General features: G+C 39.8%; 1 protein-coding gene across 1 annotated transcript in view; it reads left to right on the top strand.

Annotated features, from left to right (window-relative positions):
- Nucleotides 1-22164, top strand: part of SHANK2 (SH3 and multiple ankyrin repeat domains 2) — a 328166-nt gene that overhangs the window by 295840 nt on the left and 10162 nt on the right. The window contains exons 21-24 of the mRNA XM_067296273.1: nucleotides 16164-16223; nucleotides 16459-16589; nucleotides 17951-18062; nucleotides 19196-21605. Of these exons, the coding sequence (XP_067152374.1) occupies nucleotides 16164-16223; nucleotides 16459-16589; nucleotides 17951-18062; nucleotides 19196-21605 (2713 nt within the window). The remainder of the gene's footprint in view (nucleotides 1-16163; nucleotides 16224-16458; nucleotides 16590-17950; nucleotides 18063-19195; nucleotides 21606-22164) is intronic.

The following is a 22164-nucleotide window of genomic DNA, read 5'->3' as shown; positions in this document are numbered from 1 at the left end:
ACAAGTCTCCAAACCTGCTGGGCTCTGAGTGAGAGCCAGCAGCACGGTTTACGTCGTGCTCGTAGAAGAAGTTGAGTGTCACTGAAAGGAAAGCTAGGTTGTAGGCAGTGGCTTCTCTCAGCAATGAAGTTTTTGGTTGCATCTTTTTAGTGTAAAACAGGACTGATTAGTTATTTTCTCCTCTTTATTTTTCTGTTCTTTCCTGACCTCATTTCAGGTCACTAACAGAGGTTCCAGCTAGTGAAATTTTCTCTCTATTCGGAGACTATGACAGAGTAAACCCCATTGCTTCTCATATTCTTCCGAAAAATATGTTTTGGCAGCATATCAAAAATGTTTACATTGTTATTGTAGAGTTTTCCATTAACCAAAAAGAGAGTTTTCTGGGATACAGGTGAGAGAGGCATTATGAGGAAAATATGGGTTTTGGGGTTTTGTTTGACTGGTTTTGTTGGTGGTCTTTTGGGGAGCAGGTTCTAGTTGGGAGAGAGGATAGGAGAAGGGAAGAGCATAGACTAGCATTTTTCTGTTCAGGATAGAAGATATAACATGATATTTGTGCCTAAATAGTACAGATAGGCAGTAAAATCTTTAGGTTACAAAAAATTCACGGCAGTATTACCTGGGCAGCATTATGATTTTACTGCAGTTTCATAGCACAAATTACTAAAATGTAGACTATACTTCATCTATGCCACTGACTTTTTCTGGTTACTGCAGTTGCCTGTTTCAGAGGGAGAGCATCCAACTTCAAAATGCATGTTTGGAGGGGATGTGTTTTTAATAGTAAAGTTAGTTTCTGGCTTTTGCAGGGTGTTGGGGTGGGGGGAAGAGGCCTTTTTTTTTTCTTTTGTGACTTGCAGGTTTTCAAGAATGAGTGAGTTGTAGCAACATATAAACTAACCATTAGTTGTTGCAGCAATTTTTTTTGAGACAGCACCTACAGTATAATACTAGGTAATGTGTAGTAATCCCATTAATACTGAAGAATAATCAAAATATTCATGCAGCAAATTAAAATGAAGATTTGAAAATACTCTAAAAATAAGACATTAAAATGCATGAAACTCCTGATGCATTTGTTTCAGTCATAATTTTCATCATCACTATAGAAAATATCTATCATTAGAGTTTCAAAATTAATATTTTAAAATAATAATTTTAACTCTGATCATATAAAGTTTATGTGGCTTGTGAAAATCTTGTGTTTGGAGGGTTTTTCCTTCAGTTTTTATTTTAACTTGTTTATGGATAATTTCATGTGGATGGATAACTTTATAATGATATGATTCTTAAGGAAGAGATCCATAAACTAAGATCTGTAAATGTCTAGATACAAGATTCAAAAGGTTCGTGCTCCCAAGCTTTCAATGCCAGAAAGTGGGTTTGATTTATTGAGCAATTTGGGATTTTCAGTGAATCTGGAGAAATCAGCGCTGGGTTAATATTGTGGAAAAGTATGAAAAGCTTAAGTGGACAAAGTGCTTAACTTAAAAAAGCTAAGGTAAAAATTTTATTAAGACCTTTTAAGAAGTTAAGAAAAATATCAGTTCTGAGCTGTGGGGTTTTTTTGTTTGTTTTTAAATTTGGTATGGTATTCAAAGTAAAATAATCCCTATATTTGCGTTGATACTTATCTTTGGGTTTTGATGTGGGCAAAAGTATCAAATATAGATGCAGGGTTTTCCCCTCCTTTGAATAGTCTGGATGTTGGTACCACCTCTCAGATGCAGCGTAACTGTGAAATCATCGACACAGAATATTGTTACCTGGCATCAAGTTTTAGTAGCAGTTTAAAAGAAAAATATCAGTTGATGGCATTCAAAAGAAATATTATTAGCTCTGTCTCCAATAGGCATTCACAATTCATCCCATTTCTGTTGTCCATTGTTTCAAAGGTGGCACTTTCTAATGGCATCTGAAACAATGAAATTGCAGAGCAAATACATATAAATGAATGCCAGACAGCGGTTTAGCTTGAAGTGTTACGTTATATTTGAAGAAACCACTCTCAGAGACGTCTGGGTTCAAAAATAGTTTTTGTATTTCAATATGGTGGAGTTGATGATGGAGATTTGTCTGCAGGAAACAATGGAAGTACCATCAAAGCAACTCTTACAGCATGCACAACTTCGACTCCTTTGATAGTTTCCAGTACCAGCAGTGCTTGTATGTAGGAAGAAGGTTTTCTGATCTTCACCAGACACTGTATTTTAGAAGATGAGAGCAAAAGGCATCAGGCTTAATGAAGAATTCTTGAAGGGTGTCCTTGTAAGTAATTGATTTGCATTACATATTTGAAATTCTAATGAGATAGCAATGTAGTAATAAAATAAAGGTTGTCATCAAGTCGTCATTTTCACAACATAAAGCAGTGACTCTGGGAGGAGTTTTGATTATATGTGTGACAAAATGTGGGCCCCATATTTGTGTTGATGTAGCAAGGTACAGGTTTTATGACTTGCAGTCTAACTGTGGGGAGCTTTCACCAGTGTAAGAAGGTATAGGATTTTGACCATGCCTATGACATATGTGCTTTTAAAACACATTCAAACAGAGAAGTATTGAAAGTTAGCATGTTTCAAGGAGAAAAATGCTAACCCTATGTTTTCCACTGCAAAAAATTGGCACCTAGCTAGAGATGGGCTGATTTTTAGCAACTTTGGGCATAGATTCTTAAATTAACAGGTAACTCTCAGTATTGAACACTTCTTCAAACCAGAGTTTGTATTGCTCAAGGAGGGCAGCTTTAACTGACATTCAGAAAACACTGGGAATCCTGAGCAGAAGTCAGTTGAGGCTCTATGTGGGTATTCTCCTCATTTACACTAGTATTATTCTGAGTTTAGCAGATTATGCTCAAGTATGAAGCGCCCTTTCATGATACTTGTTTTTCTTTACTACAGGACAGTAATTGAAAAAGTTTTCAAAGGCCTTTCTGCGCCAGCCAAACAAGACAATGGTATAAAAGAAGTTGGAAAAGGAATTGTAAGTGTTAAGGGAAACGTGGTTTTGTAGCATTTGGAGCCAGATGATTGAAATACGTTGGCATATGTGAGTGTCACTGGTTATACTCAGATATTACTAATTGAATATCAAACAACATATTCAAAATCATGAGTGCTTGAGGAACAGTAAAAATTGCATGTTTTCCCCAACATGGTACAATTAGGTCAATGGAAGACTTTTCAACGCTTTTAATGTGTTCTTTCTCTTTTTCAGGAGCCAGGGAGATGAAGGTCTTATCTCCCTCATCTCAAAACTCCCTTTGCTGCTATTTCTCTTTTTTTTTTTTCCTTCAGATGTTCATATATCCATGTTAATTAACTTCTTACATAATTAAAAATAAATGTCTTTAGATAATTCTTCATAGTTTGCTTGTTTTTTCCCCTCCGTGTGAAGTGTGAGAGTGTCAGAACAGAGAAGGTTGCAAGCGTCCTAGGTCGTTCCCCTCTTCTCTTTGGTTTGTTTTGGTTGATTGTGTTTCTTTTGTGACTAGGCCCAATTTTCAAATGCTGTCTCTTAAACAGAACATCAAACTGCCACTTAAATTCCACCTGGCTTGCAGGATAGGAGTGGGTATTGACTATATTCTCTGCTTTGTTTTTGTTCTTAAACAGAAACCAGTGTTAAACAATGACCATTCCTCTTTCAAGGTAGGCTGAATTGTAAGGCTTCAGGATTGCAGGTGCATTTTAAATACCTGTATAATTATTTCATAATTGAACGTACTGTTAAAGAGCTGGTACTTGAAAATTGCATCTGTAGCAAGAATTTGAACAGGCCAGTTTTCTGCCTTCCTTAAAATTATCTTTTGATGGTGTGATTATAATATGTAAATGTGACTTATATGTACTGATGTGAAGATATTTTCAATCCTAGAAACACAAATAAGACTTTCTTATGAGAAAGTTTTGATTCTTCCTTATTGTGAATACATACAAGTCATCTTATAAATCATGTAATGATATTTATAGATACTAGATGTTAAATGCTTAATTTTATCACTAAACAGCTTTTATGTTTTACTGATTTATTTTATATATTTTTCCCTTTTTGGATTTTAGTGCACTTTTTATAGTTTATAATGTCCCAGACAATACACACATATTTTTACTAAATTTTCCTGAAAGGAAGGTGTTTCAAATGGCTTATGTTTTTGACTGTATTGGAAAGCACTTTTGTTATTTCTTCCTTATGCTAACTGCTAAAGTAATAATCTCTGCCTGTTGTTTGCAGGATGGTAAATATATGATTTTGGCGCTGTGACTTAACCACAATCCTGCAAACTGCTCATTTGGGGTTGGGCTGGAACAAGTTAATTTCAGATTAAGATGTGCTCATGGGGGCAGATTTATGAGGATTAGCCTAATTTTGTAAATGAAAACTCAAAATCATTCTATTTCTGTGTATTTTTAACTATAACATTTACATGATATTATTGTAGGCTCAGCTTGTTGTTTCTTACCTCTAAATATGATCATAAACAACAAATATGAATTTAAATCTTAACCTTTAAAATTCTTACTCTGAAACAATGCTTTAGCTAAGTTTAATTTTTAAATTATTAGCAGTGTTAGACCTAGTTATACCTTACCTACCTTTGATTATTTTTTATATGTCTGTTCATGTTTGATTAGCTAACAAAAGCATTAGTTTTCAGTAGGCATAACTAATGTAACAAAGATCCCTTTTTAACCATCTACAAATAGGAGTCACCTGTTTTTTCCCCAAGATACTAGAGATCTATTCATCAAGTAGAATTGTTTCTATCACAAGCAACACCATCATATCAGCTTCTGTAGTCTGATCAAGCTTTCTTCTGAAACCAGTTAGTTTTCTTCTTTCTACTACCCCCTCCCGGTGCTATTGGAAAGCTGTTCTAGAATTTTGAAAACTTCATCTAGATTCCCATACATACTGTTTGCCCAAATTGTCCTTTAAAATAGTTCCCCCCAACATAAACATTCGCCCTGAGGTATATTTATCAAGTTTCTTCCCAGCCATTCTTTCACAAACTAAGCAGGGCAAGGTCTTTTGCCTCTGTATGGAAAGTGACAAAAGTCCAAAAGGAGTACAATTGAAATAAGTCCGCCTACTTCTGTTAGATGCTTACTTTCATTCACTCATGCAAATTTGTAAAGATTGATATCAATTATACTTGAATTAGCTTCTGATCTTTATGCTAAAAACAATCCATCTATATGTAAAATAAAATTTAAAAAAAATTCTTAAGACAGAAGCAGCATCAAAGCCATATTTTTGTGTAGTTTTAATAAATCTCTATGCATAATCACACATAAATACTACCCCTGTAATTTTAGTATTGCTTATATAACAGATTTTTGCAGATTATTGACAAACAAATTATATCAGCAAATGAAAGAACTTAAACTAAACTTGCAAACTCATACTAGGGCAGGCGATGAAACAAAGCGTGTGCATATGCAGCACCTAACATTGAGGGCTAAGTTCCTAGACCTTTTGGCAGCAAGGAAGAATGAATGTACTGTGTTCCCATCACTTTTCAAAAGGAAAAATACATGTGCCAATTATTTGACTGTGATTGACTGCAGATGCTAGACAAGGTGGGTGATACTACAGCATATAGGTGCAATTGGCATTGTATTAAGTTTTGCATAACTGATTGTGCCTGGTACAGTTTCTGTCTGTATCTATCTTAGGTATTTACAAGGCATCTATCACCTTGGTACCTAAGCAGTTTGAAAAATGCACCCACCACAGGAGGCATGATGCAGATACAGGCAGAGGCCCAGGTCCAGAGCAGCAGAGGCAGGTCCCAGGAAGCTCCCCAACTGTGGTACCGCTGTTGTTGAGCTCCTGGCCCATTTGTTGTGGCCAAGGAACATCTCCACCTACCTGTCAGCAGGAAGACGGTACCCCACCCCTCAAGTCCAGCTCCACTGGTGGGCAATCTGAAAAGGAAAGATAATGGAAAAGGCAACGATCCAGTAGCAGAGGTGAAACAGAAATGGTGGGATTTCAAAAGGAGGGATTCTTAAACAGCAGCACATCTCAGGGGAGGGATCAACTGCCAGTCCAAGTGGCAGGTAAGGCACAACACAGGCATAAGTCTCAAATGTTCTTCAGTGAACAAAAGTTAAAGAAATACCTCTGATGTCTCTAAAGTTTGTCTCTATCCAAAGCCCGCTGTAGCCTGTGCTCTGTTCTTGGCCTCTGTCTTGGTCCTCTATCCCTACGGCTGAATTGATCATTCAGTTCTCTGGGTAAAGTGCTGTCGATAATTTCTAGACTCCTAAACATGGCTGATGGCAAACTTGAAGGACTGTCACCAAGGAGGTGTGATAATGAATGTCATGGTGCAAGGAGACAGCACAGCGTAGCAGTGCTCCAAAATGATGTACATATTCATGAACCTGAAGGGCTGACATAATCCTAGCTTCTAGTCATGGTGTTCAGGACAGCAGTGGGCAAACCACAAATCCCCCACACAGGCATAAAAGACATAACAGTTTTGCTGTGGCTGCCAGAAGAAATTCCAACACTGATCTGCCACATCAGGCAAAGCTCTGTGTCAGCCCAACACAAACACCCGTACAGGCAGCCAGCTACAGCTTTTGCTGCAGAAACAGAGGACTTGTCTGACAACAGGAAAGAAAGGAGGGTAGCTATCACATGGACCACTTTAATAACAGATCTCACTTCTTTTTTTTTTTAACATAATAGGAAGAGTGAGGTAAACGAGAAAGCAGTCTTTAGAGACCTGAGAGTCCCATGGGACTTTTGGAAATAGCTGCACAGTACTCAGTGAAGTGGGTCACTGACTTCCAGATTTTTATGTTTCCTTTAGCCCATATGCATGCTCCTTTCTGGTTCACTTATTTGGTCATTTTGGGAGCAAAATGGGAATCATGCCCTGTCAGAGCAAGGGACATGAGGTCAGGAACATGAAGTCATGACTTTGGAGACTGCCAGAGTTTGTTGGCTGATATCATTAGGTATAAATATAAAGGTATATATAAAAAGATACAAGTGACCTATTTTGCATGCAAGTCATATATATCACTGTGAGCAAGCTGCTGCATGTAGGAATGGTATATAAGGTGGAAACAACTAGAAAGATGAGAGAATCTGACCTCTTCCCTTTGCTTCACACTGAAGGAAGCTAGCTGTGCTTCTTTGTACCCACTGTATTTAAAACTTGGTTTAAAAAGAGAGAGATTTTTTTAAAGCCAACTAACAACCAACTAAAATCAACCATGTCGATATATAGCTTGGTCTACAGCCAATTTTGGCTTGGCACTCTTAGTGCTTTTATTTGCTTTTTTTTTTTCTTTTTAAAAAGTCACCCCTTTGCCACAGAAATGAGGTAAAGGCAGCTAGTTCAGGTAACTGTTTCAGCTAGCTTTAATGCTGCTGTTGGCAGCTGCCAGAGTGGCCTTCCAAATCAGCCCCTCTGCTCTCTGGCTGATCAAGACAGTTTCTTGCCAAACCAAGTTTTCCAGTGCCCCTACTGTAACTGGCACACCTTTTCCACAGCACCAACCTAGCAGCTGGTGCCAACATCTTAACAAGATCTGGTCTGAATTTAGGGCGACCTTTGGTCATCAAGGAATGGATTTATTGGGCAGAGACTGACACGTCATCACTGTGGTGTCAGCCATTGACCTTGAGGCAGAGTTCCCATGATTGCTCTGCAGTGAACGAAAGCTTGTGTAAGGCCATGCCTGTAATGCACCCTTGCTTTTCCCATGCCCATGTCAATGCTTCAAAAAGCTTCCATAAGCTGGAGTTACTAGAATTGTTGAACATTTCATTATGAATAATACCAGTTAATGAATATACCTCCTTTTCATTAGTAGACAAATTAACAAACCTATCCCAATACCTGTGACTGTATTCATTATTCATAAGTATTCGCCAGTAGTTTCCACAATTAACTTTCTGCCCATTGGTTTTCACAGACTGTTTGCTTAGACTCTTTGTCATTTGTGTCATTGGTCACATATGCCAGATGCTGTTCTTTCAGCTCTTTGATCAGGAGGCTGAAAATATTGATTAGGAGCTTAGCAAATTTGTTTAGAGAATGAGGAACTTCTGCAAAAATTTATTATGCTTTTTTCAGAGCAACATATTTCCACAAGCCTCTGGCAAGTGTGTAAACAAGCACAAATAACAAAAGTGATATGATCCCCCTGAATCTGAACAAACTAAACTCAGTGATACTATTTACAGAAGTATTCATAAATTAATGCGGGGTTTGGAGTTTTTCATTTTGTTTTGTTTCAGTTTTTGACTTTTAATTTAGTTTGGTTCTATTACTTACCATTGCTAGATGGGCTCTGTTTAGAACATTTGTCAGGAAAATGGAGTTTTCAAATATGGAGAATTTTCTGATGACATGTCAAAAGAATTACAAAGACCTTTTGTATGACCAGTGGCTCTACCAGAATGAATATATATAATCCCTTATCCTTCTCCGATTCGATAGAATTTAACTGAAATGTGTGTTTGCTATGTGTGGTAAAAATAGGTCCCCTGTTTTTTGGGATTTTTTTTTTCATGTGTACTCAAATAGGGAAATGCTGAAACTTAATTTCATGATCCTACACTATAGTTGCTAAGAGAGATTTGTTAATGAAGGATTGCAGCTATGGCTGTATTAGTAAGGCAAAGGGGGAATAGAATTGCAAGGAAGAAGCAGTTATTGCAGTTAGGTTGATATACAGTCCCTTTCAAATCTCCATGGAGTGGAAGAGCCAATGATTGCATGACAGTTTGTCCCTAAAATTCATTTTCATAAGGAGCTCATGCCTTTTTACAAATACAATCTCATCCTCACTTTCCATAAAACATGCAACTGGACAGTTCAGCCAGACACAGACAGAATGTGAATACTTTGAATGTGAATACTTTGAAGTAGTGAATATGCTAAATGCACAAATAGTATCCATGATTTTAGCATTAAAAAAATCATAATTAAACCAGAGAGAATCCCTTTTAGAGCAGTATAATATTGAAGGCACTTAGGTATAGAAATAACGAGTGCCGTATTAGAATTAGGGTAGACAAAGACTGATACATAGGAAGAGGGATCCTTGGGTCTGCCAGAAGGAGCTTTAAAACAATATATAAAATCAAAAAAACCCTGATTCATAAACAAAACTAGAGGAAGTATCATCTTAACCTGACCTCAGCAGTACCTTCCAGATATAAGCTCATAACTTCAAATTAAGTTCTAAAGAGCAGCATATAAGTATTTTCAAAGAGCAGAAATTAATCCTTAAAAATAACATTTTTCAAGACTGGGATGCCAGAGAGTAGCTATCCCACTGACCTGGCATTCAGAACACCATAGTGCAAACAACACAGACAGCCAGGTAGTGACAGTCAACAACTGTTTTTCAGATAATAGTCTTACTGACAACAGCACCTCTCTCACGTATCCCTTGCCTGAGAGTGAGCTATGCAGGCTACAGTATTGCACATTTTAGCTGGACCGCCCCAGATTAATTTCTGATGACCAAATTGTCCCCCCAAAAAACAAGGCGGACTCATTTTTTTAATTCAAGTCTGGAAAGGGTGAGCGTTACGGCCACTGATTCATGTAATCAAGAGTGGTGCTGGGCAAATCATGCTCCAGTGACTGAGCCAATGATTGCTGTGGGTGCAAAAAGCTTAGCCATTTCTAGCCTTTGAGAGTGCATTTTATATAGAGGAGGATTTAGAGTAAGCACATACATAATATCCTCCTCATTAATAACAATGCCTCTTTGCACACTAAGCTGTCACAGGGAAGCACTTGCACCCACATTTCCACCGTATGCCCTCAGGCAAGGGAAGAGGTAGCCAGGGGAGGGCAAAACTAAGTGTATTTTCAGAAGCCAATGACATCCTGGTGAGCAATGCCCTCAGAAAGCATTACTATTTTTTGGAGAGAACAACAAGAAAAATTGTGCCAATGTTGGAGAGGGCATTGCTCACAGGATAAGTGCTGTGGACAGCCACCATTGCTCTGCAGCAGTGATTTGGGAGAGAAGGCACTGGGGGTGGGGGTGATGTGAGACGTCGGACAAAAGAGAAGATAGCCAGCAGAGCTGCAGAACAACAAAGGGCTGCCATTCAGGCCAGTGGTGGAGCACATCTGGCACCACAGGAAGCTCCACTGGACACTTGGCCCTGAGCTCGTCCCAGGGATGTCTGACTGACACCACTGCAGTGCATAGGTGAGCTTCTTGATAGGTTCACTGACATTTCCTGTCACAGTCACAATGAGGTGAATTGGTAGTTCCTGCCTTGGGATGCAGCATGGCTGTGTGTGTTATGGGTACAGGACAGTGTGCATTTATATAAAAAAGAGCGGTTAATAACTTCAACTGCCACGTGCCCAATTCAGTCACTAAACTTTAGTCTGCCCTTCTGTTTGCCCAAACACATACACTCTGGCTTCCCAACTGGCTTCTTTCTATGTGTTGTCCAATGCATGTAGATACCTCCATCTACCTGGCCTCAGATACAGTGGTTGTTGCTCCTCTATTTGATTGCCAGATGTCACTGGGGAACAAGATGGGGAGGTTCCTGGATCCTCGGGGCAAGCCAGCCGTCACAGAGGGAGCTCGCCGTCCACGCCGGCAGAAGAACAGGAATCCTCGGTGCCTGCCTCTGACGAAGACTCGCCAGCCAGGACCACAGAGAGCTGGCAGTGGCCATTGTCCTCGTCTGAAACGCACAGCAACGTTGGGGAAGATTTTGAGGGATTTCAAACACCAGCGCGGACTCCGGAGTGTACCATGGACATACAGTCTCCTGGGGATCAGTCACTCAGTAGGACTCCTCAGTTTGAAAGTGACTCTCCTGAGGAGGAGGAGGGAAATGATGAAATGAATGAAGAGCACCGCGGTGTTGAGCCTGTCCCTAGGGATCGGGGTTGGAGAGGGCAGCCCCAGCTAACAGAGGGAGAGAAGCTGTTGATGGAAACCAACAGTAGGATTGTGCAGCTGCTGGAAAATATCAAGAGGGAGCATGCACAGTCCATGGGTCTCATGTCACAGTCCATGGGCCGTATGGAGCTACAGCTAGGCATTGTGGCTACCTCCACAAGAGCCATCCATAACTACCTGTCAGAGATTTTAGCTTTCCTCAAACAGCCAAGGACACAGGTCCTTGAGACACGTATCTCCCAAAGAGCCACCCCCCATGTTGAGTTAACTTGTGCCTCGACATGGACTGGTGAGGACGCAGTGGCAACCTCCACTGTGTGCTTACCAGGGGGCGAAGGGACTAGTGACTCTCGAGAACCACCACAGGCCACTCTGCCTTGTCGCAGTGGCCGGCTGCAGAGAGCCATAACCGAGAGGGCCTCATTGCCCATGCCTACACGCCAGGCAAAAGGGGGAGGGAAGAAAAAATAACCACGCCATAGGATTTTTAGTTTTTTTTTTTTTAATGTGCCTGTCCTTTTAATTCTTAGCCATAAGGCCATCAGTGGCAGATTTCAACCATTTCCACATTGGCTAACATTGTATTCTGGCTGACTAGGTTAGTCTAACATTTTGTAGTTTATATTTGCACTGTTAACAATGTGTGCTGCTGGTATTTGAAGAACATTTGCCTCTGTTCTTTCACTTTAAATTCATAAGAGCGTTTTTTTACTCTGTGCCAGGCCTTCATTGCTTTTCTTACAAATACAAGTCATTTCTTGAGGCAGCTGTTTTTTGAGTTTTCTTTCTCCATTATCCCATCCCCTCTGAGCAAGCATTCTGGACTTGGTGGTAAGTATAGAGGTCTTGGCAATACTCGCCTCCAAAACTGTGTTCAATCAGTCTTTGCCTGGTGTTTCTGGCATGCCAGCCTGAGGTGTTGGGGTTAGCCTGTACTGGACCATGATCATTCTTATCCTCTGTGGGTCTGACCAGCTCACTTTCTAAGACCCTCGGTGGAGCTAATCCACATGTCTTGGCTGTGTCGTATAATCAGTAGTGTTGCCAGGATCATATCTCATATATAACTTTTGGGGCCTGTATAGAAACGTGCCACCAGATCTATCTAGGCACCTGACTCTCATTTTCGAAGTTCCTTTTATGATGGATCTGGTGGTTTGATGGGCAGCATTATAATTTTTCCTCTGAGAGAGTCTGGGGATTGGAAACAGGAGTCGCTAAGCAATGTATTTTATGGGGATAAGAACCACCTCCTGCAACAAATCTGTCAGGAGGAGACTGTCCCCTGTAATTATCAGATATTAATTACTTAAGCAAAAAAAGAAAAAAAAAAAGCAACTTACCTAGCAGCCAGACCTCTGGAGAATGTAAAAGTCATGACATGCTGTTGGGTACTGTGCTACTATGTCTGTGATTAAGAGCTTTTCATCAGAGATGACCTACATGTTGATAAAATGCAACTACTTTCTGTGCCTTTAGGCCATCTCATTTCCTGAGGGCTGGCACCCTGAGCAGAACTTGGGTGCAACTGATAACCCACAGGACAGATGGAAGTGCACTTTGCAATAAATTATTTTATATCCGTTGGTGCTGCCTCTCTCGGGGGAATTTAATATAGTGGCACTCAAATTGCTATATGCATGCAGAGGCATCAGACTGGCTTATACATGTGGTATCCCTGACAGTTCTCTGAAAGGATGCTGTTACCAGGAGCCCCTTGAGCAGTGGTAACTAATTATCACAGGTGTAGCATGGCTCCTGTGTTTGACTCTCAACATCCCTTTGTAACTTTTCGTAAAGGTTCAGAAGAGTTTCTATGGCAAAACAGTAATGAATTCCTCCTCTGGCGAATCTTAGTGAATAACTGTAGGCCTAAAAATCCTCTTCTATGATTACAGTTGAGCTGCGCTCTGTCTCTCGCTCTCTCTCCAGCGAGCCGTAGCCTCTTCTTCCCTGTCTTTCTGAGACTGGAGTTAATCAAAATAAAGCAAATAACATTTTGTTGTTCTACCAGTCAGCCACAAATTGCTCCCTTATAAGTGTGTGTGTGTGTGTGTGCTTGTGGCTGTACTTTGCTAAATGACCAGTTTAACATGAAATGCAGCTGGTATGGCCAACCTCCAGTGTAGGCTCTTTCCAGTACAGGGTATTCCTTCCCTACCACCTACAGCCTTTAAGAATATCATTGGAGGTGTGCTGCTTTGGCCACCATCAAAAGACCTCACACCAGGTGCAAAATTTTTGCACCCTTTCTGTGGCTTTTTTCTCTCTCTTTTGTTAAAGCTGTTTATAAAGGTATCCTCAGAGAATTTCCAATACAAGCTTGTGAGATTCCCCTCTCACTGGTACAAGAAAGGCATGCTGCAAAATATTTAAGATCACAAGAAGGTTGGGGGAGAAGTCTATTAGTAAGGCTGACAACTTATTCCAGCATGTGCCGCCTTTTGAACATGTGTTTCTGGTGCATATATGGTTTGCACGCTGGTACTGTGAATATGAACAGCCTAGTTAAAGGCAAAGGCAAGTGAAAGTTTGTCCCAATATGCTTATGTCTTATTTCTTTGGGATGAGTTTGAATGAAGCTAAATACAAGTCAGCCAGTTAATTTTCTTGACCTAATTAGCACATGTATGACAATACAGTGAGAATGTTTTTATTTTATATAGTGCTTTCACTTCAAAAGTGTGGTGCAGTTGCAGCCAGATACTAAGATTTTGATGTGTTCTGCAGGACCCGCCATGTAGCTGCTGCCATTTAGGATAAATCTTTTTCCACAGACTGGCTGCTTTTGTAGCTTCAAATTTTTTGTTGCAGTTTTAAAAAGCCACCCTCCAGCCTACCTTTGCATTCTGATCAAAGACAGTAGAGCAAAAGAACAAGCTGTGCACATGTAGCAGTGCTGCCGTTGGAAATAATACACAAGGAACCCCTAAAGCGTTTCTTGCGAAACACCTTAAGCTTTTAACCTGATCTCCTCTCCCATTTTGAAGTGCTTTAGCTAGATTTGGAAAGGCACAAAGCACCACTTGAATGGGAGCAGCTATAGGGTAAGAAGGACTGAGAACCTGTCTACAGACCAGAAACCTGCAATAAACTCGCGCAGAATAAAAGTTTTCCCAACTGGAGACAGCAGGTGATATTAAGAATTGGTACCAACTGATATTTTGGTCAGATCCAAAATTCAGATCTGACTTCTAGTATTGTCGAGCAAAATCAGTGCAGTTGGAGGGTATGTGTGTTTCATCCCCTGAACAAATATTTTCATGCTTTTCAAGTGTCTGTCATAGCCTCATCACTCTTTCCCTGTAGCTTTTTGTTGTCTGAATGGGTGTATGGTTATATGTGTCTGTTAAAAATAAAGGGGATCAGTTCTTAAATGGTATATTTATATTTCTTATTTACAGATTTTGAGTACCTAGTGCTTCAGTTCCCCAAGCTTCCTTCTCTCTGTATCCCAAAGACCAGTTGTTTGGTCTTCTGGGATGATAAAAAGAGTTGGAGAGACTTAATGTGAAATCTCTGCAACCTTGAAGCTCTTGGTGATAGATCCCCCCGAATATGATTCTACAGTCTAGCCATATTTTTGCTGTATAGTTCAAATGTTTATGGTTACACCATTGCTTTCTGATGCCTTTTGCTGAGCAGAAGTGCAGATATTTTTCTTTCAGAAGTTCACAGTTTGTATTACAAAGTCTTATGAAATGTGATTTGAAGTGTGTTTTATTTTTGAATACATGTGATGGTTTTAAGATTTTTTTTTCCTTTTCTCCTTCCACTGGATGATTTAAAACACACAAAAATAAAGTAGACTAATGAAAACATTGAATGCTAACTTCCATTGAAAGGAAACAGCAACACCACTCTTGTGAGACAGCTTTCGACAGTGTTCAGCTTACTGATTCTGCTCAACTTTCCCTTTCCTGCCTGCTCCTTGACCCTCCGTGACACAAAATATCTACTCTAGGACAACCTTCTTCCTAACCACAAGGCTAAAAGTTCTTCCCTCTCCACCTGGTCCCATTTAAAAAAAATCACTCTTACATCAGCCAGATCTACTGCTTAGAGAGATCAAAAGCTCTTTTCCACCTGCCTTATTCCCATCCATATCCACATCCAGGGCCCTGAGTGCACTGCTTTCCAGTTGAGAGGTAAAGCCAAAATCCCCAAATCCCGTACTTTGCATAGTAACACCATCTTTAGACCACTGGAGACCTGTTTTCTTAAGTCTGTAGCAACCTAATGAAGTAGTTACACTTTTCTGCTGAAGCAAATAAACATTTGGGAGAGATCTAATTGCTGAGCAGTAACAGTTGCTCTGAGTCAGGTTGTGGAAGCCAGGAGCCAGGCTAAGGAATCACTCCTAGTGGTGGCGTACTCTCATCGGTACCTGTAGGCTATGTAAAGAATCCTTACTTTGGTGAAACTTCAAGAGAAAAAGACACTGAATTAACATAATTACCACCTGTAGAATAGTTGATACAGTGCCAGTCTGCAGTCTGTGCTTTCTTAGGAAAGCAAAAGTGATGAAAGGGGTAGTAAGGAAACCTGTTGGGTGCAATACAAGTTGGATTCTAGTACAGGTTCAGAAACTGAATTACTTTCTTGGCTTAGGCTACTCATTGAATTTCTCGATGCCTTAGTTTCATACTAATAGGAGAGTGGTAATAAAGGAGCTGTCAGGCTATAATGAGTTGATTGTTTAGGGCACTTTGAGGCCCTCAGTCTGAGGGAGTAATGTGATATATTAAATACTGATTAATCTTGTTTGTGATCAAAATTGGTGACGGGGCTAAAACAAACACTCTAAACATTGGAAGATCTTGATTAAAATTTTCCCTGTATTTTACCATCATGTTATATGCTAGATCAGAATCTCAAATCCAAATGTTGAAATTCTCATTCAGATTTGGACTTTGCCTGTTCAGTCTATTTCTGACCACAACTAAATATATTTAGGTTTATCCCAGATTGTGCCCTTCTTAAAATATAAGGTACATATAAAAGTTTCATTTAACAAATGATGCGGTTACCAGTAACGCTAATTTAATAATCTGAGAACATGAAGAGATTAGAATGCAGTTACTTGAGAAGAATAGGCATAAAAGAACACTTCTGGAGTACTTGTTATTGTCCAAAGTATCACTGAAATTCTGATGACTAAGTACAGTCTGCTTATCTCTATCTGAAACAGTGCTGTACAGATTCATTATTTCTAAAGGTCTTCTCTCCATTTCTATATAGATATTCTCCCTTCACATTTTGAAGGTTTGAAGAAGAGGATTGTTTTTCGAGTCACACTAAGTAAACATTAAATGCATGCAGGCTTAAAACTAAAGCATGCATGTTATGTAGCAGCAATAAAAAGTGCTCGGCTTGCACGACTTATGATGCTCAAGCGTTGTCTTGTTAAAATGCCAAAAAATCTTTTTCTTTGCATTTTTTTGAAAAGTAAATCTCTTCCTTTGACCTTGCAATACTTAGATTTTCAGTTTTTGGATAAATGGTATTTATTTTACTGAATACTTTTATATTACAGATAAGGTGGATGAAATAGTACCAGTTTCCAAGCCATCAAGAATTGCAGACAATGCAACCATGGACTCAAGAGTGGCAACTATTAAACAGCGGCCTTCTAGTAGATGTTTTCCCTCAGCTACAGATATGAATGTGAGTGGTAGCTATGAAATACTGCTTTTGTTTCTGAAACTTTGATTTGAGGGGGCATTTTGGCAATGTGCTGGGCATACAAGAGAAATTAATTTAAAAACATTGGCTTATGCACTTATTCTCCTTTTATTATCTTGTAAATTTAAGATATGGTCTATCAGTATTCCTAATAATAGTTTTTTTAACAGAAGATACTACGTACCTGATGATACCCTGAAGGTACCCCTATGTACCTTTTCTCATCATGTCCTTATATTTATCCTGAGACTGTCACATTTACAAAATTATTGCCTCAGTGTTATTCAAACAGATGTGAACTTGTTTTGCCTGTAGTCTGAGCTGGTGAGGCACCAGTAAAATCTGAACTTGGAGGTGTCGGTACGACACTAAACCCAAGCTAAAATACTTTGCTGAAAATCAAGGTATGCTAGTTCAGTTCATGCAGCCACACGATTTTCGCTGATGTGAAGGCTTCTTCTACTGCAGGTTTTTATTATTCCTAATGGCATATAAAATATCTTGATTAAATAATACATGATGATTTGTAAGGGAAGAATTGACATTAATACTATAGCATGTATTAAAAATTTAAACACCAAAACTCAGAAAATTGGATTCCTCAATTGCAGAACTTGCTTCTGCAGAACTTTACGTGTGGAAAAATAATTGTTTTTCCTGCAGTCTGGATTTTATTTTTCCATTGCCTACTTGTCTGAAATAGCACCAGTCCTGATACAAGCACTTTGCTGTCCTTAGCAGCTTGATATGGAAGGGGGCTTTCAGGCATGAACTGAGACTATTCTAGGATGTGAGAAATTCTTTTGATTGCCTAGAAGAAAGAAGGATGGTCTAGTGCAGTGGGATTCAGGGGACTTTGCTCCATTCCTAGCTGCAATGCTGCCTTCCTGTGTAACCTTGCACCAGACACCTTGGCTCTGTGCAAGATACCACGAGTACATCTGTCCTTCAAAGTGAAGAGAGCAGCCGATTTGGTGCTTGGTGAACTTTAATACCTATGCCATGTGAGGCGAGGTTTTTGGAAGTGAATGAAACAAAATGCAATTGCTCATGTTTGCTTTTTCTCACAGCGCATGAAATGTGCTAGAAATTTAACCTATTGCCTGGTAAATAATTTCAACTAACTCCACTTACAGCTCTTGTCATTTTATTAATATATAAATAAAACCCAACCTTCCCTTTCTCCTCACCTCTTCCCCCCCAAAATACCAGATTTGTCATTTTCCATAAGAATTCTAACTAAGAAAGAGGGATAGTAAAATATAACAGAAGAGTTATTTACATGTGAGAGAGAGACTTGCATGCTCTAATGCTTGTGGGGTTTTTTGTTTGTTTTTTTGTAGTCCATGTATGAGAGACAGGGTATTGCTGTGATGACGCCCACTGTACCAGGGAGTCCTCAAGGTCCTTTTCTGGGTATACCTCGGGGTACAATGAGAAGACAAAAATCTATAGGTAAAATGCTTCTCATGCCTAGTCTACTTGTGCATTAACTACATACTTATAGTAACTTTGCTTCTTTCTTAAAGCTTATGTCTCCAACATCTTTACCTCAGTGAATGATTGCTTCATTTTTTATACACAGTTCATAGGAAAAAAAAGAAAAAGCATTTAAGATACTATAATTTCCCCATTCTGCTTTGATGACATTGGGCAAATACTATGGAATTATAATTTAATTCCTTTCTTTAGAAAGTTCCCTTTGACAAAGAAAGACAGTGAGAAGAGGGAAAAATGATCAGTTTTCAAGTCCATTATAATGCATTACCTAGGGCAAAATGTTGTTCTCTTTTTTCCTTGTTATTGAGGCAAAAGCATTGTAATGCTATGCAGTTTACAAAGGAATCCTTCTTGATCAAATGGAATAAAAATCAGCTTTTTTCCATTCCAAGTGATGACAAAAGATGATTTTACACAAGAGGAAAAAAAAGAACAGACCAAACTTGGGCTTGTTTTCCTCTTGGTAGTAATCTTCCTTAGCAGTGATGTTTATCAAATTAGGAACACATTATACTTGTGTAAAATTGGTCATCTAAAATACCCAGATATTTTTAAGTTTATTTATGTTAGAAGCCATATTTGTAATAATATAATACTATCTTCTAAATAAAACATTATGATTTTTTCCCCAACAGAATCTTCTCAGTCCCTTTGCTAAGCTTCAAGTGCATCTTAAAAATTCGTTATGTTTCTAAGTTGCATTATTTTATGCATGTAGAGAGTACTAGAGCCAGTCATGAGCTACTCTTCTGCAAAGAATGTCTTCCCTGCTTGATAATTTTCAAAGAAAATGCCCTTCTCTACAGCTACCTTGATGATACATAAAACCAAAACATTTGCCTACACATTAGTGATCAGCTTAGTTAAAATTCTGTAGCATTCTTTTAAATTCTGGCAACTAGGTCTCTGGAAGTTCAATGAGAAAAAATGTTTATGATAGGAATCGGCCAAAAGAGCCCTTTCATAATTTCACATATGCTTCACGCCATGTGAAATGTACTGTAGCAATTTAGGTTGTATACAGAAATAATACAATATGAGGGAAACCAGTGGAAGTCAGTGTTTTAAATATACTTTCTGATTTTTAGGAATAACGGAGGAAGAACGGCAGTTTTTGGCTCCTCCTATGTTGAAATTTACCAGAAGTCTTTCGATGCCTGACACCTCTGAAGATATCCCACCACCACCACAGTCCTTACCCCCTTCACCACCACCACCTTCTCCGTCTCTGTACAACTCTCCCAAGTCCCCAACATCAAGGAGCTATGGAACAATTAAACCTGCATTTAATCAGAATTCAGGTTCAAAAATTTCTTTGGTTAGGCCTGAAAATGTGGGAACGATGATACGGGACAAAGGGATCTATTACAGACGAGAACTGGACCGTTACTCGCTGGATTCGGAGGACTTGTACAGTAGGAGTGCCACATCTCAGGCAAATTTCAGGAAGAGAGGTCAGATGCCAGAAAACCCGTATTCTGAAGTTGGGAAGATTGCAAGCAAAGCAGTTTATGTGCCAGCCAAACCAGCACGGAGGAAGGGGATGCTGGTGAAGCAGTCTAATGTTGAAGACAGTCCGGAGAAGACTTGCTCTATTCCAATTCCAACAATCATTGTGAAAGAACCGTCTACCAGCAGTAGTGGGAAGAGCAGCCAAGGGAGCAGCATGGAAATTGATCCTCAGTCTTCAGAGCAACCTGGGCAACTCAGACCTGATGATAATTTAGGCGTCAGCAGCCCATTTGCAGCAGCCATTGCTGGAGCAGTGAGGGACCGGGAAAAGCGGTTGGAAGCAAGGCGCAATTCTCCAGCCTTCCTTTCAACAGACTTAGGAGACGAGGATGTTGGGCTAACACCACCAACACCACGTATGAGGCAATCTAAATTTACTGATGAAGGAATGTTTAGTAGTGAAGAAGGTTTTCGACAGCTTATGTCACCATCTCCGGTCCCCACATCCAGAGAGTCTGAAAATCTTTTTAATAGTAGTGAACCCAGCAGTCAAAGTGATTCAAGGACATTAAACGCTTCATCCAAAACAAAAGGTACTGAAAACAGTACGGTGGCAGCTAAGTCCACGAATGCATCCAGCTCAGATAACTACGTTCACCCGGTCACAGGAAAGCTATTAGACCCAAACTCACCGCTAGCCCTTGCTCTCTCTGCCAGGGACAGAGCCATGAAAGAACAAACACAGCAAATTCCAGGCAAAGGAGAAGCTGGTAAAGCAGACCTTAACAAACCACTTTACATCGATACAAAGCTGCGACCCAATATTGAAACGACATTTCCTGTTACTGCTACTGTCACTAGGCAAAATACGCGTGGTCCATTGAGAAGGCAGGAGACTGAGAACAAGTATGAAACAGATGTGGGGAAAGAAAAGAAGGCTGAGGAGAAGAAGAACATGTTGATAAACATTGTGGATACTTCACAGCAGAAGTCAGCTGGTTTGTTAATGGTTCATACTGTGGACATAGCAAAGTCGGACGACACACCTGAAGATGAAGAGGAGAAGAGAGCAGAAACGGAACCGAACCCTGAAAACTCCCTGTCAGAGAGACAGGAAGGGAGTGAGGATGTGGAGGGTGAGCTGAGTGTACCCGCTGCACCGGAGCCACCAGCATCCCCCTGCAAAACCATTGTCGCAGCGAGCTCCGTCGATGACCCTGTCATCTTGCCCTTCCGCATCCCTCCCCCACCCTTAGCATCAGTTGATATTGATGAAGATTTTATGTTTACTGAGCCACTACCGCCCCCCTTGGAGTTCGCTAACAGCTTTGATATCCCCGACGACCGCTTGCCTCCTGGTTCTGCTCTGACAGACTTGATGAAGCAAAGGAAAAATGGAGCACCTTCACCTGCGCCATTTACCCCCAGCCAGTCAACCAACTCCTTAGACAGTAAAAAGCAAGTGGGTCTTTCAAACTGTTTGCCTGCCTCCTTCCTGCCACCCCCTGAAAGCTTTGATAACGTCACTGACTCTGGGATTGAGGAGGTAGACAGTCGAAGTAGTAGTGACCATCACTTAGAGACAACCAGCACTATCTCAACAGTGTCCAGCATCTCTACCTTGTCCTCAGAAGGTGGCGAGAACTTGGATACTTGTACAGTCTATGCAGATGGGCAAACATTTCTGGTGGACAAACCCCCAGTACCTCCTAAGCCAAAAATGAAGCCCATAATCAACAAAAGCAATGCACTTTACAAAGATGCGCTAACTGAAGAAACTGTAGACAGCTTTGTTATTCCTCCTCCTGCTCCACCCCCACCTCCAATCAGTGCACAGCCCAATATGGCTAAAGTTGTTCCCCAAAGGACATCTAAGCTATGGGGTGATGTGACGGAGGTGAAAAGCCCAATTCTCTCAGGCCCAAAGGCTAATGTTATTAGTGAGTTGAACTCAATACTGCAGCAAATGAACAGAGAGAAATCCTCAAAGCCAGGGGAAGGATTGGAGTCACCTACTGGAACAAAAACTGCAAGTCTCAGTACAAGGTAACTGTAATTAACAGCATAATTTACTGATAAAAAGTTGATTTAGTCCCCTAATTTCTCCTGTAAATTTCTTGATTAAAGAAGAATGTACCTTTTATTGTACATATTTGCTTAATGAATAGTCTGTGACAAACAGTTCCACGGGGGGAAGAATTTCCTACATTACCAGTGTGTCTGTAGTCTACATCACCCTTTTTTTTTTTTTTTGATGGAACTGAGTCAAGAATGGTTGTCCTTGTGTGGGTAGCAGCTCTCAGTCTTTTCCAACTTTGAGGACAATTTCCACAAACTATTCGGTTGTTTTGATGTGAATTACTTAGATTTATGTTTAAGTAGCACTTTTTTCTCTAGTATTTTTTCTTTTAAAATGTAGTGGTAATTTAAGTTTTCTTCAGTTCCATAACTTATTTTGGCTACAAATGGGTAAAAAAAAGTATTTTTGTTGAGGCTTACTTCACATTCAGTGCATGATATTATTTAATTCATGCAGATATCTCAGATAATCTGCAGTATTATGAACTATAAAGCTACTTATCTATGATCATCAGCTAATCATTTG

The sequence above is a fragment of the Apteryx mantelli genome, chromosome 4 (assembly GCF_036417845.1).
Source record: "Apteryx mantelli isolate bAptMan1 chromosome 4, bAptMan1.hap1, whole genome shotgun sequence".
NCBI lineage: Eukaryota > Metazoa > Chordata > Aves > Apterygiformes > Apterygidae > Apteryx > Apteryx mantelli.
The sequence above is the reverse complement of the archived record's forward strand: the minus strand, read 5'-3'. Positions and strand labels throughout refer to the sequence as shown.